This window comes from Lutzomyia longipalpis, chromosome 3 (genome assembly GCF_024334085.1).
Source record: "Lutzomyia longipalpis isolate SR_M1_2022 chromosome 3, ASM2433408v1".
Classification (NCBI taxonomy): Eukaryota; Metazoa; Arthropoda; class Insecta; order Diptera; family Psychodidae; genus Lutzomyia; species Lutzomyia longipalpis.
In genome coordinates, this window is record NC_074709.1 from 27,367,679 (window position 1) to 27,384,596 (window position 16,918).

General features: G+C 35.2%; 1 protein-coding gene across 2 annotated transcripts; it reads right to left on the reverse strand.

The window, feature by feature from the left end:
• Positions 1 to 168: 168 nt before the first annotated feature.
• LOC129793568 (bumetanide-sensitive sodium-(potassium)-chloride cotransporter) lies at positions 169 to 13,159 on the reverse strand. 2 transcript variants are annotated; one of them, XM_055833675.1, is made up of 11 exons: positions 13,000 to 13,159; positions 10,450 to 10,755; positions 8,553 to 8,631; positions 8,251 to 8,454; positions 5,546 to 5,795; positions 2,822 to 3,882; positions 2,139 to 2,732; positions 1,647 to 1,854; positions 1,409 to 1,471; positions 712 to 1,260; positions 169 to 643 (listed from the first exon to the last, which is right to left on the reverse strand). In XM_055833675.1, exons 2-11 carry the CDS (start codon positions 10,626 to 10,628, stop codon positions 399 to 401), a joined length of 3,432 nt encoding a protein of 1,143 aa, XP_055689650.1. In that variant the 5' UTR covers positions 10,629 to 10,755; positions 13,000 to 13,159; the 3' UTR covers positions 169 to 398. The 2 variants fall into 2 exon arrangements, with proteins under 2 accessions (XP_055689650.1, XP_055689651.1); XM_055833676.1 differs by lacking the exon at positions 1,409 to 1,471.
• Between the last annotated feature and the right edge of the window lie 3,759 nt (positions 13,160 to 16,918).

The window sequence follows — 16,918 nt, forward strand, 5'->3', positions numbered from 1 at the left end:
GACTTTATAATGACCTTTTGTGCCGACTGGGTTCGTCGTACCAACACCATTTTCGTGCGCCACACAAAATTCCCTCATTCCATGAGATTTGCCTTCTTCTTAGGAAGTTTCGCAAATTTTCTTTCAGAGAATTTGATATTTTGTTTCTCCGAAAATTGAGGGCAAAACTTTCTCAAATATTTAACAGCTTTATTTTTAAATTCCTTCAACTATTGACAATGCTTCGCAAGAAAGAAATAAAATTAAAATATTTAACTCCTAGGGGGTTAGTCATTTACACTAAAAATCTACTTTGAACTTGTCTATGTAAATAAATTAAACTGGAATTAAGTTTATATACTCACTACAATGTATATAATTGATGCGTTTTAGAATGTTAAATTGCGCGCGGATTTTTTTTAGGAGTAGAATGTGAGGACACTGGATTGATTGCCGCGTACAAAAAGGAATGGTGGCATTTTGTGGCTCATACTCTCAAGCCAGGCCATATAGAGGGGGGCTGAGACGATGCTCTTCCGTGGCATTGGGAGGGTCATCACGACAAGGTCGGATTTCATTGAGTGCTCGTGTAGGTACTCCCGGAGGCGAAGGTACCTGTTGGTCTTGTCCTTAACGGCCAGGAGTTCGCTCTCAGTTATTTGAACTTAAAAGAAAAGATTTTTTTTTTGTTTTAAAATGAAAGATTTGGAGGAAAAATTAAAGAAAACTCACCACCCCCTTGATTTCCATCCCTCGTTTGAGCTCTGCGGTATTCCTCAAGTAGATCATTGAAGAACTTTATCGTCTCCTCTTGTGGCTTCTTCGTAATATCCGGCAGGAGTCTCAAGTCTGAGTAGTCAATCCTGAATTTAGCCAACAAGCTCGCCATTGATCTCTGTTCAAACTCCAATTCTGCCTTCTTATTGGCCAAGGCAAAAACCCTGAGTTTGCACGAGTTCCAATTGCGTCTTGTACTTATGATGTAGGGCAGGAGGAGTGTTAACCCACCATCATCATAGAGCCACCAAACATCAATCACTGCATCCTTGCGCTTCCCCGTGAAAACTGTGAGCTCATCGAGAATTTCTTTTGGGAGTTCAGACCCACCTGGGCCTTTGAAGAGCGTTGAGGGGTCATCGAGGGTTTTCTTCTCATTCTTCTTCGTTAGGGAAATGTTGTAGGCGGCATTGGTCTTCCCTGAAGATGGATCCGGAAGGATTGAGACGGTATTTGTGGCCAGAATAGGGTTTCCCATCAAGGACAAATCGCTCGTGCTGCTCGCTATATTTAAAGAAAAAAGCTTTAGAAGGGAGCTTTCAAATCTAATTTAACGGATTCTTTTCAACTCATTTTTTTTTTAGCAAAAAGTGAAAGATTTGTTGAGAAATTCCTTAAATTTCTTAAGCATTTTCCATAGTATAGTACTTACATTGATTTTTAGTGCTTTTCTTAATTTCATTCGCATTGTGGGCATTCTTTTTAGCTTCCTCGACTAATTCATTGTGAAGAAGAGAGAAAAGAGTTTGCAAAGAAAATGAGATATGAAAGATAAAATAAGATGGGATAGATTCATTCACAAGCTGTGCTTTAGCTGGGTGTGCATCAATTGGCACTGATAGTTAAGATGCTGCAAATCACTGTTTATATTAATTTTACAGACAAAATACCTTGAGAATCATTTCTGCTCAATGAATCGCAACTTCCGTGCATTTCGCTCTTTGTTGCGGTGATTAGAAGATCAGCGGAACTATCGCTTCCCTGGAGGCCTTTTGGGACATTTATTATGCTCCTTGTTAGCTCATCTCCGAGGACTTTGGAGTAATCAAGCCCGTTGTTTACTCGTAAGATGCATACGGCGAAGTACATGTCAAAAGCCTATCGGGAAAAAATTCTCAAAATTGTTAAGAAAAGAATTCTTCTTGCTCCAAGAAATGGGGTAAATAAGTGTTCGGAAAACTTATTAAATAAATTAATATTTGAATTTGGCGCGCACTCGAAGTGGTTAATTCGAGTGGTGAAAATAGAGAATGTGGGGACAAAGGAATGATTTGGCGGCAAAATTGAGTGTAATTTATCGCGTAAAATATAGAAATTTCGCGAACAATAGGATCTTCAAGAGAACAAAAATTCCAAACCTTCTCCCACACACAAATTCTCACCTTGTGGACAACATTAAAGTATTGCTTGAGAGCCGTTGAATCAACAGTCTTCCAGTCATTTTTGTAGCCCATCATGACGACATTAGGTCTCAGTTTCCCAATCCCAGATGCCTGCATTAAGGCTTTGCATCCTGTTTCGAAGCATTCATCATCAACATGCGCGTAGAAAGCTTTCATTTTGTGATCATCAAACCATTCCTTTGTCTTCTGCTGCATGTAGAGCCGATGCTTCTGGTTGCTAACGCTCTGAATGACATGCCCGCATACCAGGAGGGAGACATTCTTCGTGATTAGGTATCCAAAATCCACAAGGATTGAACGAATACTTGGCAACCCCGAAAGAACTAAAATCTGCGGCCGATAGTTCTTCACATGCTCCTCCACGTTGTTCAGCTGTTGAACGGACATCAAGGCGTTCTTATAGGTTTGTGCCTGCGTTGAGGAGCCCCAGTTGACGTCAGGTTTCCGATAGTGAACAATAAGATAGAGCGCAATGACGCATGCAAAGGTCAAAAGGGCAGTAGCCCAGGAAATGAGGAACATCACGGAAACACAGAGAATTGTTCCCAGAAGACTCAGCCACATGTTGTAGTACTGTAAGAAAGGAAGTTGGAGCAAGCTTTAACTAACAAACAAAGCCCAAAGAGGAAGATAAAGAAGAAGAAAATAAAATGAAAAATTACTTTAAAAGTCGGACGCCATCCAATGGACTTGGCAAAGCTAGCATGGAATGTACTAAAGTTGATAAGCATGTAAGCTGCTAGGAAAAAGTTGGAGATGAGCGGAGCAATCAAGTTGAGTTCTCCAACGAGAATGAATGCAACAGCAAGGAAGAATGTTAGGATGTACCCACGTACGGGTTCATCATTCTTCCCATAGCCACGGGCGAACCATTTAATTTTGGGAAAGAGCTCATCTTTGCACAGAGCTTGGAAGACTTTGGGAGCTGATACCAAGCTAGCAAGGGCCGATGAGAGCGTGGCGGCAAAGCAACCGGCATAGATGAGAGGGCCAAATCCTGAAACAAGCTCAATAACTTGGAAAGAATTGAGCAAACCATACTTGCAGGGTTCGGTGCAGTTAATGTACTCAAGAGTCCCATTAACCACATCGGTTATGTTGCCGGTGGCATCACGTACCACCGTTGCGCCAGCACACAAGGCCATAATTACGTAGGAGGCTGTTGTGATTACGATTGCAAGGAGGGTCCCTTTGGGAATGGCTTTTTGTGGATCACGAAGATCACCGGAGATGTTTGCACCCGCAAGGATGCCCGTTGCAGCGGGAAAGAAGATCGAGAAGACGGAGAAGAAGTTGTGCTCAACACCTCCTTCTGTGCGATAGGCAGGCTTGAAGTTCTCCGCAAAGACCGTTGCATTGTACCCGACGAAACCCTTGGCGATCTCCACTTCACTCTTTGGTCCAATAAAGGTTCCAATGAGGAAGTCCACAATGGCAACGAGGAGAATTATGAGGAGCCCCACTTGTGCCTTCGCTTCCCACTCCATACCTATTACAACAATAGCTAGGAGAGCTATAATTGTGATGGTACCAATTATACGGACATCGTGGACACCATTGTCGACTATTGCCAAACCAAAGGACCTCAGCAAGTCTTGCATCGATTCGCAAAAGCCCACCACGTACATTGCACATGCTACGGCGTTTGCCAGGGAGAAGATTAACCCGATTGAGCCACCGAATTCCGGGCCCAATGAACGGGATATCATGTAATACGTTCCACCTGAAAGAAGTTAAAGAAAAATACGGGCTGTGATTCTTTCTTCAGATGAAAGTCCAAGTGTAGTGAAGTACAATGATGGTCCAGCAGAGTAAAGGGAATGTACTGGTAAGTTTCACTTACGGGCTGTGATTCTTCCTTCAGATGACAGTCCAAGTGTGGTGAAAATTGAGGTGGATAAATTTTTAGGAATGGTTTTCTCACGCAACGAATCACAGCCAACGCGCATGAGTAAGCCTTTCCCCAGAATTTACACGCGTTGGCTGTGATTCGATGCGTGAGAAAGCCATTCCTAAAAATTTATCCACCTCAATTTTCACCACACTTGGACTGTCATCTGAAGGAAGAATCACAGCCCGTAAGTGAAACTTACCAGTACATTCCCTTTACTCTGCTGGACCATCATTGTACTTCACTACACTTGGACTTTCATCTGAAGAAAGAATCACAGCCCGTAAGTGAAACTTACCAGTACATTCCCTTTTCTGCTGGACCATCATTGTACTGATATACATATGTATGTACAATATTTATATTTTTATATATTTTTATATGTTTATATATTTTTTATGTATATAAAAGGCGCCCCGCTTCGCGGGGCGCCTAATAGTTTGTTTAAAAAATATGTGAATAGGTGAAAGTAATTGTTGATGTAACAAAATGGCAGAAGGCGGCCATTTTGAATTTTGAAATTAGTCAAATCTGATAGGTCATGCCCACTATACCTGATGAAACTTCAATCAAAAATCCTCTATCTAGTACCGTTAAGCCGATATAAGGCAATATTACAACAATCGGTACATATGGAAACCTGTTTTGGTCTATATCTCAGAAACCGCGACATAAATTTTTTTTATTTTTTTTTGGTTAAAAGGTGTGTCTATCACCTACAACATACTAAAATTTAATCGAAATCTATCGTCCAGTTTTTGAGATATTAATCGAAAACTGGTCGAAAACTCATCGAAAATTTTGTTTTTGATTGTAGGCCCTCTAGCGGTAACTTTTGAAACTTCCTATGTATAGATAATTGTAGATCTTCTTGAGATCTTTCATTCAAAACCGGTTTGGTTCAAATCGGTCAAGCGGTTTAGGAGTTATGGCCGACTTTCTATAAAACTCTATATTTGCTAAACCGCTTGTCCGATTTTTGGAAATGGGGTATTGTTGAAAAGGTCTTAAAGGCCCCTACAACATATTAAAATTTCAGACCTCTAGCTATAATAGAGGCTGAGATATAGCAAAAACAAAATTGAAAAAAATTCAAAATGGCGGATGCAGGGGTGGGGGGGTGAATTTGATATCATAGTTGGACGACTTCCAGTCGATAATTGAACTTTGCCGTTGACCGCAAGTCTCTATCTATTACCGTTCTCTTGTAATTGAGCTCCAAACTACGGCCGGACGGACGGACGGCCGGACGGACGGACGGCCGGACGGACGGACGGCCGGACGGCCGGAAAAGTTTTTCGGCGCATACGTTTTTTGAAATGTGGGGACCCTAATTCGTGCTCATACCAAGTTTGAGCCCGATCCGACGACCTTGAGTTTTAGAGTGGACACAGAAGCTGTGCTATTCTTTTCTTCGAAAGAATCACAGCTAAAAATGATCAAAGGCTTGATTCTTCTTCTAAAAGCTCCTAAAAGCTCCCCAAAGTTTGTTTACCTCCTTTTATTACGCCATTTGTACTGATGGCGGACATTGAGAGGGCTGTAATGGTGGTTACGACGGTTGTTGTTAGAATGAGTAGGATACCCTGACCTACACCAGCCTGCCCGACAACCCAGCTGAGGCGCAAGAAGAGCATAACGCCCCAAATGTTGAGAAGACATCGCATCAATACGCCTTGCTTCCATCCAAATTTCATTCCACCCTCACTTGTTGATCTTCCTGCTCTATTCTGCAGGCTGTGTGTCTGAAAAGAAGAACGATTTAGGTTCTTAATGTCTTTCAGATTAATTATTTATGAGGAATTAGTTGATTTTATCAAAGAAAAATTAAGGAGAGCAGTCAGAAGCAAAAATAAAATTTAAAAATGGTTATTAAGGGAACTTTTAACGGTTTTTAATTCCGTAAAGACCGTAAAGATATATAAATAAACGTAGGGCAGAACAGTGGAGGCGCCTGGTTAAACCGGGAATCTCTACTTCAATCTCTAGCTAGTTTTTGATAGTTCTTCTATTACAAATAAATCTTTAAAAAAATCTTTCTGAATACAGTAAAAATTGATTTATTGTGAGCAAATGATTTTTATTTCTTATTTATTCGGTTAAATAAAATGTGCCAATATTTGAGCTCAAATTGAGTTAATTTAGAGCACCCTCTTACTGATCAAAAAGTCATTACAAAATTTCTTAGAAAATAGAGTGATGAATCTCAGTAAATCACTGATAAAGATAAAATCATTATTTGAATTGAAATTTTACAACAATTGGAAAAAAAATTGAGCAATTGTTGGTTGAAGATTGATCAATAATTGCCATATGTAAAAAGAAGATTAGAAATGAATTAATAGATGAAATTCTAAAAAGAATTAGCTCTTAGAGATTTTTCTTTGAAAATTTCGAATGGTGAAATCTTCAAGTTTTTAAAATTCTGTTTCTGTTGATCAAAAAAATTGATCAAAGATTGATCAAACGACTGATCAAGAATAATGGAGAATAATGTAAACAAAAAAGCGTTCTTTGGCCAATTTTGATATTCATTTGATGAGAAAATTATAAAATCGATTTTCATTTCTCTGTAAAAATTGTGCTTATTTTTTTCAAACATCTTAAACATTAATGTGCAGAGCTTAACAGATTTTTTTTTAAACTATAAGTCTTCTTTCACTTTGCAAAATTAACCCCTCAATCTCCATTCCATACAATTTTTTTAAAGGATTTTTTTCTATTCTTTTCATCAAAATTAATTTAATTAGTGCCCTTAGCTGTTGAGGTTCACCCAGTTGATCACCCCTTTTTGCTTGCCATCTGTTGCTTTTGTACTGCGAATTCCTTTCTCTCGCACTTGATGGAATATTCCAATGAAGCCTTCAACACAAATAATTCGCGCCAATTCTGCACGTGCCATGTTCAGGGAATTGCCATAAAAATCTCCCCTTAATAAATTCCATAAATATTGATGCAACAGACCGTGTCAAATTTGTTTTCAAGATCATTTAATGTATTTTTCTTTTTAAAAAACAAATCAGTTTGTTTTTTTTCTCCCAAGAAAAGGTAATATGTCGCCCTATGCAAATTTTTACGATCACTGTTTTATTTTACAACCGATCGCTTGTGTGGATATAAATAAAACTTTTAATTATTTCATGTACGCACGGTGCCAGTCAATGTGCAAGAAAGTAATGTGCATGAGCACATAAATAATGCGAATGTTTTTTTTTGCGTGGAGGGCTCTTTTTTCCACCGAACATTTTAATATTTCCAAACAGAATCGAAAAAAAATTATTTTTTGGACGTGAGACCAGGTGTGATTGATGTTGCATAAGGTTGATTGAGAGCATGTTGTGGAGTCTCTTTCTCTTTTCACTGTGCGAATGAACTTCGCAGGATGGTGTGTCCCGAATTGAGAAATCAATAGATGATAAATTGCCGCAGCTCATCGGCACTGAGTCACGCGGCGGAGCTTTTTTTTTTGTTCATAAACTAATTATTTTAACTCACAGAGAGTTATATTGCATTTAATTAAGAAAACTTGACTCACATATCATCACCTTATTAACTTTGATCTCTCCATTTGCTTGAATTGACCTTTTCGGTCACGAAAAAATTCACCACATCACTTCATCACTCAATTGATTAATTACGTGAGAGTTGTTCGCGGGAAAATTGGCAAAAGGAAAAAAGGCCTCCAAAGTCACATGTTTTAACCATTTTTGTGCTTTTATTTTGCATGCTCTCTTTTGGGGGCTTTCCACCTCTCTCTCTCTCTTTGGTACATTTTGGGAAGAAAAACGTGAAGAAATGCAATGATTTCTTATTCTTGAGTCTCTCTTCCATTTGGAAATTGGGCATGAAATGTCACCGATTTCATACAATTCATCATTCTATCACGATTTATGAGTTCATGATTAGTTTTCTCTGCATTTTTTTTCATTTAGAAATACATACAGAAAAAATATATATGAATTGCTCTATATTTGCACGCGCAACAGCGTGATTTTCCATGTACTACATGCTGGCTCGACAATCGCAATGTAAAATGTAAATTTTCAAATAATTTTCCCGGTATTTAAGTTGCGATAAAACAGTCCGAAAATTATTCAACATTTTGCATTCAATTAAAATATAAAATACAATTAAATATATTCATGCACATGGAAAAAGCAAAATGAGGTTTTCCCGCTAATTTTCCACCACGAAATTTACCTTGTTGGAAATGGTTGCATTGTGCAATTCATCGAGGGTTGGTCTATTTGAATGGGTAATACTGAGAATATTCCGATAGTTATCCAATCTCGGAAGAGCTTCTCGCGTGAAGTGTCTGAAGCTTTTGTAGATTTTTGTATCATAATCACTGCCATCGAGTAGATCATTTTGTTCCTCATCCGATTCATTCTGTTCCGAATCTACCTGCAAGTTTAGAGCCACAATAAAATAAATATATAAAATGCTCTTCAAAGAGAGAATTTGTACTCTCTAAAAAGGTAATCATTCATTTTTTTAATTACCTGGAAGCGCGTTGTCTGCAAATCTTTATATCTCGATGGTCTATCAATGTCACGAAAACTACTTTTTATAGATGAAAGTCTGTCGATGGGAGAGCAATGGAATTTTACCCAGAGAGAAAGGGAAGAAAAAAGAAGAAATTAGGTTTTTTTTCTAACTAAGCAGATGGTGTTGGTTAAAAAACGATATCAGAGTTGAAACATTCACTTTATATGCTTTTATAGATTAGAGATTTAAGATAAAAATTCTTAAAAATTCTCAATCAATTTTTTAAAATGCTTTAATAGCAATGTTTTGAGCTAGACGAAAGGCAAAAATAAACTTAAAGGTCCTTGAGGATAAAGTTAAGTTTATTTTTAATAACAAGAATATTTATTCTAAAAATGAAGGAAAAAGTCGCATTTTCAATCAAAAAAAAAATTGCATTTTGCACTTATTGGTAATGAAATCGAAAGAATTAAAGCTAAAACTATAACTGAAGTGATTGCATGCTTTCAAAAATTTATTTACAGTCAGGTATTAGTTAACGTCGCATGGGATATACTCTTCTCACCCATTATTAATAATGAGTGGAAAGAGTATATCCCATGCGACGTTAACCAATACCTGACTGTATCAAATTTACGAGTATGACGAGCATTGCCAAGCCTTGTTGACTAGCATAGGTTCATAGGGTATAGACTTAGAATAGATTATTGTATAGACTTAGAATTTTAAAATATATAAAAGAAAACATGCGTTCTTCACCTGTTGTAATATTAATTGATCTAAACTCATGGATATAGTTCAGTTAAGACCTTTAAAATTACTTAATTTTCATTTAAAAATATCAAATATTTCGCCAAATTTTCCAAGACTGGATTTTTATCTTATCCTGTTCCGGAAAGAACTTTTTAACTATGTGATTATCCTAGATTTTCCTTCAATGATAAATGAAATGATACTTGCAAAACAATCGTTTTTTCTACATTAGAAAATATCATGATATTTCTTTATGATTTGTTTTGTTCCGGGGCTTTAGTGTAATATTTTTGGAAATTATATTGTGGGAAACTCTGAATAATTTTTAAATATTTCATTAGGACACCTAGTTCTACACAGTTTGAGCCTTTAAAAATACTAAAAATGATTTTAAAAGTCTTTTCATAACCAAAATTCTTGAAGTTTCTTACAAGAAGTTCTTATCTTTCTTAAATTGACTCAATTAAATTTTTGTTAGAAGAAAATTCTTTTATGTACCTTTTTATGTTTTCAAAGTCAACGAAGAAAAATTGTCAAGCGTAATGGATACAGTATAATGAGAAATAAGCCAAAAAAGTTCTCAAAGTTATTTAAAAAAAAAATTCTTAGGATAATCCTGATCTTCAATCTATTCCCATCGCAACTCTGCCCCGTAGAATAAATGTTCAAAATGCCCTATTGGGATGTTTTTTTTCGCTCCTCATCTCAACATGTATTTAATCTTTTATTGGCTTTAAAGACATTCTTTAAAAAAATAAACGATTCATCTTAACTTTTTGTTCTTTTTGCTGTAGAGTTAACTATTTTAATTTAGGCCACGTGCCTCATTCTTTGCTCATCCCATACAAATACAATGCAAACAGTTAGTTGAAATTTGTACTTTTCCATCGCGGATCAAATTCATCTCACGTCTTTTTCTTGCTATTTTTAGTGTTCCATGACACCCTCCAAAATGTTTTCTTTTGACAATGCCAATATTTGACTTTGTATTTGGTTTAATTCCCGGAATATTGGCACGAACTATCGCAAAAGAATCGATCAATTGTCTCCATTGCACCTGTTTAACTATTTGCTCCCGTGCCGTAACTTTACAAACAATAAAAAAGCTCTTTATACGCGTGAATGGGATGCGTGATTGGGGCTTTTTTTGCTGCTTACCTGGATTGACGTCGAGCGATCATTGCGGCTGTTTCCTCGGGGAAAATATCATCCTCATCCTCATGCTCCTGATTCTGTTGCTGTGGGCGCCGATAGTTCTCAGCATGACTCACACGCTTCACTTGGAAGCGATTCATTGATTTATCCACGGAACCCATTTCAATTAGCGAATCCGCCATCGTGCCTCACTGCCTTCGCGCACCAAATCAATTATCCTTCTCTCAATTCTGCTTCCAATCCCTTCTATTGAGGGATATTTATTATGTATGCCTTTGTATGTATGTATGTTGTGCGCCTTAAGTATCCCTGTAATTTGTATTTCTATCTCAGTGATTGGAACATGGTGCGATTTAATTGAACTTTCAGTGAAATTGAGGGGATGGGTGGGAGTTTCTTTTTCTCTTCTTTTCTTCTCCATTCAATGATAAATCTCTATCAATCCTTGAGAGATTTTCCCAAGGAAATTATTTCTCTTTTTTTTGTATAATATTCAAAGGATTCTTTCCGCCTAAAACAAACTTTCATTGCAATATCAAAGTAAAAAATAATCATTACAAAAGTTCTTTTAGAGGATGTAAATGAAGCGAAAGATTATTTTGCATTTGTATGTAAAGAATGGAAAGTTGGTATAAAAGTAAATTTTAATTTCTTAGTTTTAATATGAAATCTCAGAAGAGACAAGAAAAGTTGCACAAAGAAAAACAAGCGAGGAAACTTGAAAGAAAACGTGTTGAAAAGCAAAAGTTAAGAATACTTAATGAGTTCTTCCCAGTTTCAGGGGAACTTTGTGAATTTGTCAGGAATTTCTTTACATTTTAGTTTGGTTCGTTTAGTTTGTATTTTACAAAATGGAGAAGTTACTTTAATTGTTCTCTTATTTATAATTCTTCGTATAGTTTAATAAGGGTTGTTTTAATGATTTAAAAAAGCGCTGATATGTCTTTTCTAAAAAAAAAAAAAGATCTTGGTGGGAAAAAGCTCTAAAGTTGAATAGATATAGTAAAAAAAAAATTAAATTATGCATTGAAACATGTTTCTGATGTTTCAATAAAATATTTGGTAAAAGCACGAATTTCTTATTCTGTTTGTATTTTTTTTTATTTTCTAAATTTATTCTATGATTTTTCTGACCTACAGTAAAGCTTTTTTATATGAAAAATTATAAAGCTTTCCAGTGTTGCATATTGAAAATAGGATGATTCTTTTAATGAAACATACAAAACAGGCTTGAAATATTTCACATAGGCGCGAATTTAAATTGAAAAACAACTATTTTCAAAAATTCTACTAATATAATAAAAATAATTTTATAAGAGAAAGTAAAATATATTTTCAAACAACTCTAAAAAAAAAGTTAGAAAACTCATAAAGTTATCGCCTTTTCTACAAGAAATTTAAAAGGAAAACAAAGCTTGAATATTAAAATTTAATCTCAAACTCAAACTATATTTCGTCACCACAAAAACTGATTGTGAGCTTTTTGCTTGGAAGTTTTACAACCAAATAAAATTAAGATTTTTCCTGTTAGTTGTTTAATCTCTTATCAAGACAAAATTATGTATTTTTACTATTTTCCCGCGAAAATCAAAACAATACCAATTGCACATTTTTATGCAAATAAAACAAAGACTATCTTATCTTGTGAATTTCTCTTCTGTGAGTGTAAGGAAAAAGTGCCATAAAGTTGGAAGTTTTTTTTTGAAGTGCAATTTGTATGAATTTCTTGTTGACTTTTCATATAAAACTGCACAAAATAATATCGTGCTCGCGAAGAGAGAATTTTATGTGGCTTTTAAGCAAAGGCCAGCAGAAATCCTTTCCCCAACAAAACATAAATTTGTAGAGCGCGGGAAATGTGCATTTTGGGGGGTAAAAATGTGCATTTTTGGCTCCTAAAATAAGCTAAATTAACAAAATAAGCACGAGGAAATGCTCCACGTGATGGTGGGTGGGTGCAAATTGTCGTCTGGAAGTCACGGGTGCTGTTATCACTCTGGGAAGATGGATGATGGGTACAGAGGGGTCTAATAGAGTGCAAAATAGTTTCATTGAGGCGTATGCAAATCAATTTGTCTCAATCACTTTGAATTCACTTCATTCTAATACAGCCTTTTCTCAATGATGCTGAATTTATATTTCTTCAGGTCATAAATAAACCCCTCGCTATAAAATCCCTATTAGATGAACCTTGTTGACTCCTCTATTTTCCTTCCTCTTTAAATAATCATTTCTTCTTGCAAAAAAAAAACTTTCATGTGGTTATACGCAGAGGAATGCGATGGTGCAGAAAAAAACTTCAAAGGAGCACAAAACACACAATATTGCTCTCTATTTCATCGCAAAGCATATTCCACCGACATTCTATGTCTTTTATCAGCACAAAATATTAAATTTATAGCGCACATTTTATGAGAAAGTAAAAAAAAAACGCTTGAATGGTTGGAAAAATTCATAGAAGAAAATTTCACCCTTGCACAAGAAACGAAAAAACGAGAAAAGAAAAAAAAACTGCCACGACAAAACTCCTTTCTTTGCAAACTGATAACGAACCTCGTGTCACTCCTTAACAACACTTCTCGTTTTTCTTAAGCTTCACGACAATTTTCTACCACAGAGAGTTCACGCGAACCGCCCGTAGTGTAAACTCCATTGATCGGGCCAAGTCAAATCACACACTGAGCAAAAAGCTTCTTCTTCTCCTCCTCTTATAAGACCGCGTTGCATTTATTTATCACTGTATTAATACCCACCATACATTCGCACACCATTCCTCCATTCACATGCGGCGGGAAGAAGCATGGCGATTTATGTAAATTTACATATTAACGGGAGCACATATATGTATGTACATTTATAGGAATTTGATAACATATTGCTCTGTACTCTTTTTCTCGTTCATACTGAATACAACACCATTTAGCTCCTTCATGTGTGCAGACTTATAAACTAATATACTTATTGGTTATTTCTTCTTTTTCTATATCACACTGTGAAATTTAATTTTACTCATTGTAACGAAATTTTGGAGGAAGATAAATTTTTATTTTATTGAAAATACAAAATTAAAACCTTTGCTATTTTTCAAGAGAGTGCCTAAGAATATTTTTAAGAAAGTAAAGTCAGTTAGAAGGCGAAGAGTGTCGAAAGCTCTGGAAAAATGTAGAACATATAGATATCACGGATTTCACGGATTTCACTACATAACGTAAGATTTATCGACTTTGTTCGGAGAACTATGAAATAAAATAATATTTGAATTTGGCGCGCACTCGAAGTGGTGAATTCGAGTGGTGAAAATAGAGAATGTGGGGAAAATGGAATGATTTGGCGGCAATAATTACAGATGGGATTTAGAAGGCAAAGTGTACGGATGCAATATTGTAATATTATCGCCTAAAATATTTAAATTTCACGAACAGACTTTCATCAGAGAAATTAAAAATGTTTTGATTTTAGTCATTGGGTCTCTTGTTTTGATCAGAAAAGTTTTGTTTTTTATCAGATTTAGCAGAGTTTTTTGAACAGAAACGGAATTTTTTACATTTTTCTCTGGAAAGAAAAATGTTTTCATCATTTTTCTACTTAAATGAATCAAATTCCTGAAAAGAATAGTTTTATGATTCAAAATGTAGAAAATATAATAATGGTGACGTCATTGTTTGCATTTTCTCCGCTTTTCTTAACTAATAGTTTTAATGCGCGATAGTAGTACATCCCATTATTCTTAGATGTGTTGTTCTCTAGAAGCTCACGTGTTTCCTGATTTTTTTCTTCATATAAGGAACTTTTCTATACAAATTCGTGTGAATTCCTTTTGAAATTAAAATCATTAAAAATTAATTTTCATTTATTCTCATATTTTCAAAAAAAAGTTTAACAAATTAATAAATTTTATTTTGAAAGAAAATTCAGTTTACATTACTTCGTTAATTTGGCAAAAATTTATTTTTACAGTGTATTGAAATATACACACTTTGAGATGCCTTTAGGAAACAGTTGGCGTAAGCATGCTCAAGGAGATGTGGGAAAAAATAAGCAATACGACACGTCCAACACACTTCATCACTCATCCAAAGAGGTTATCGATTTTGTAAACTTTAGTCTAAACATTTCGGCTTTTTGAATCAAACACAAAATTGCCCAAAAGTTTTCCCCTTTTCCCCAACATTTTTATGCTTGTCTCTCAATAACGATCACAACTGCAAAATGGCCTACATTGCGGCGTCTTAGTGTTGTATCATTGCGTGTAGCTGCGGCTTTAGTTAATATCACTGCTTATTTCTCCGCGGAAGTATATCTAGAAAAGAAAAATAAAATTTGTATTTCAAATAAGCATCAATGTTGATATTTTTAGCATTTTTACAAGCAACATGTGCATCTAATTTCGGAGTGATGGAGAAACAGACACACATAGCAAATTATTGTGATCTTCGTGAATGACTAACACTTGATGCTGTGGAAGAGAATATTGCGGGAAGACCTTTTGACCTGACGCATTTGGCACGGAGATGAGTCACAAAAGTCAACGAATTTTGCATGGTTTTTTTTCTTCTTCTATAATTTGTCTCTAAAATAAGTACATATTTACCGAAGAAGCCTAGAGAGTCTGGTGGAGATAAAATTTGCCTCAGCTGCACAGAGAGATTTTGAACTAAATTCAATTTGCTCGAGTGCATTAACCTACATATTTTTCATATCAAGAATTCGTTTTTTGTGAATTCTTTTAAACTGTTTTACCCTGACTTTCAGCAGAGATAATTTTGGGGAATTGGGGAAAGACGTTTTTAAATAATAATTTAATAAAAATCAGAAGCAAGAATAGGAGGAGAATGAAAGCATGTTGCTATATATTATACGTGGTAGTCTAAAAACAAAAGCTCATCCTTGATACAAAGTTTATACTAAAAATTAATAACTTTGATAAATTTTCAAATAGTTTTGAATTCTATTTAAAAAGCTTTCAAGCTTATCCATATATAATAAAAGAGCTTTTGTTTAAAGTATTGTTGTGAACAAAAGCTCACAATTTAGCCATTTTTTTTTCTCCTGTTCTGAATAGAACTAGAATAGAAAATTGTTAAATTTTTTTTAGCTTTTCGAGCATAAAAGAATGAATATTTCTTTTGCATTTAAAAAATGAATAACATACTTACCTATTCATTGCATTAGAGAGCTTTTGTATGAAAGATAATGGGACCTTTTTAGATTAATTTAGTTGGCGGGGAGAATAAATTTAAATGCAGCTGCTATTTTCTTTCACTTTAAAAGCTTCACCTCTCATATCCGTAAAGCCACTCTCATGGTTTATTCACTTCCTCATCTTCTACAAAAGCCATTTAATGAAGGGAAAAGATGAAAATGAAAAGAAAATGCGAACAAAATGTATATTTTTTCGCTAAATAATTTTTCTTTTTAAGTAATTTTCTTGTATGCTCTATAAAACTTATTGAATATCGTACACAATGTCGCAAAGAGAAGACATTTTATAAATAAAAAAAAAGGATAATTTACCATGCTAAAAAGACGAATGAACCTTTTATGCTATTTCCACGCATTTCAACCATTTTCTTCTCTCTCTATTCACTGAGTAAATTGTAAATATGAAAATACTTTGTAAATGGAATTTGTATGGAGTAAATTTTCCTCCTCGTCACCATAAAACATTCATTTATGTGAAAATTTATTAAATAATTTATAGAACAATGTTCCCCATACTGTTAGCTTCCCCTATCCTCTCGCACATTCTCTTCCATCTGTGAGACCTTTTCTTTTCTATGCGTTTGCAAATATTACATACATGGGAGCTTTCTCATGGAAGCTTCTTTCATATATGGAAGTCAAGAACATACAGAGAAGTTGCAAGAAAGCCCTCAAGTTCGAAGTATTGCATTTTAAGGGAGGGGAGGAGGTAGGAAAAGAGAAAGTTTATTATTACATGCCTCTATACAAGCTTGAGAAATTGCAATTGGAAGCTTTCTGCTTGTATAGAGAGGAGAAATAGAACGCCGGGAGGCTAGCAAAAAGTAAGAAAGTCTGTTTGGAATTTCACCCTGAATATGGGGAAGATTGGGTGAATGATGATGGCATATGCGGAGGGAAATTCCTTTTCCTCTAAATCAACTAAAATTTAATAAAGACTCATAACAAAAACGTTTCATTTCGATGCCAAAAAAGCCCCCAAAGGCAAGAGAGGGAGCTTCTCAATTTATTGCCATAGCAATGTGCATTCTTTTGGCATATGAGCTTGAAAAGTTCAACAACCAAAGTGCCTGAAGAAAAGCACAAATTTGGAATTTCAATTCAACTTCAAGTTCATCCGTATCGCCAACAGACTATTCGTTTATTCTTTTTTTTTTTCAAATATATAGTTGAGAAACGTATGTTATTCAACTGGAAAAGCACGTGAAAGTCATTTAGAATTCTTTTGCAAAATATAGGAAGCTTTGATGGAGCTTTTTTTGGGTTAATT

Excerpts from the sequence above, each read along its gene's own strand:
- LOC129793568 (XM_055833675.1), bottom strand. The coding sequence starts at position 10,628 with ATGGCGGATTCGCTAATTGAAATGGGTTCCGTGGATAAATCAATGAAT. Across the intron at positions 8,455-8,552 it reads TGCAGACAACGCGCTTCCAG|GTAGATTCGGAACAGAATGA; the intron begins GTAATTAAAAAA and ends CTAAACTTGCAG. Across the intron at positions 1,261-1,408 it reads GAAAAGCACTAAAAATCAAT|CGAGCAGCACGAGCGATTTG; the intron begins GTAAGTACTATA and ends CTTTAAATATAG.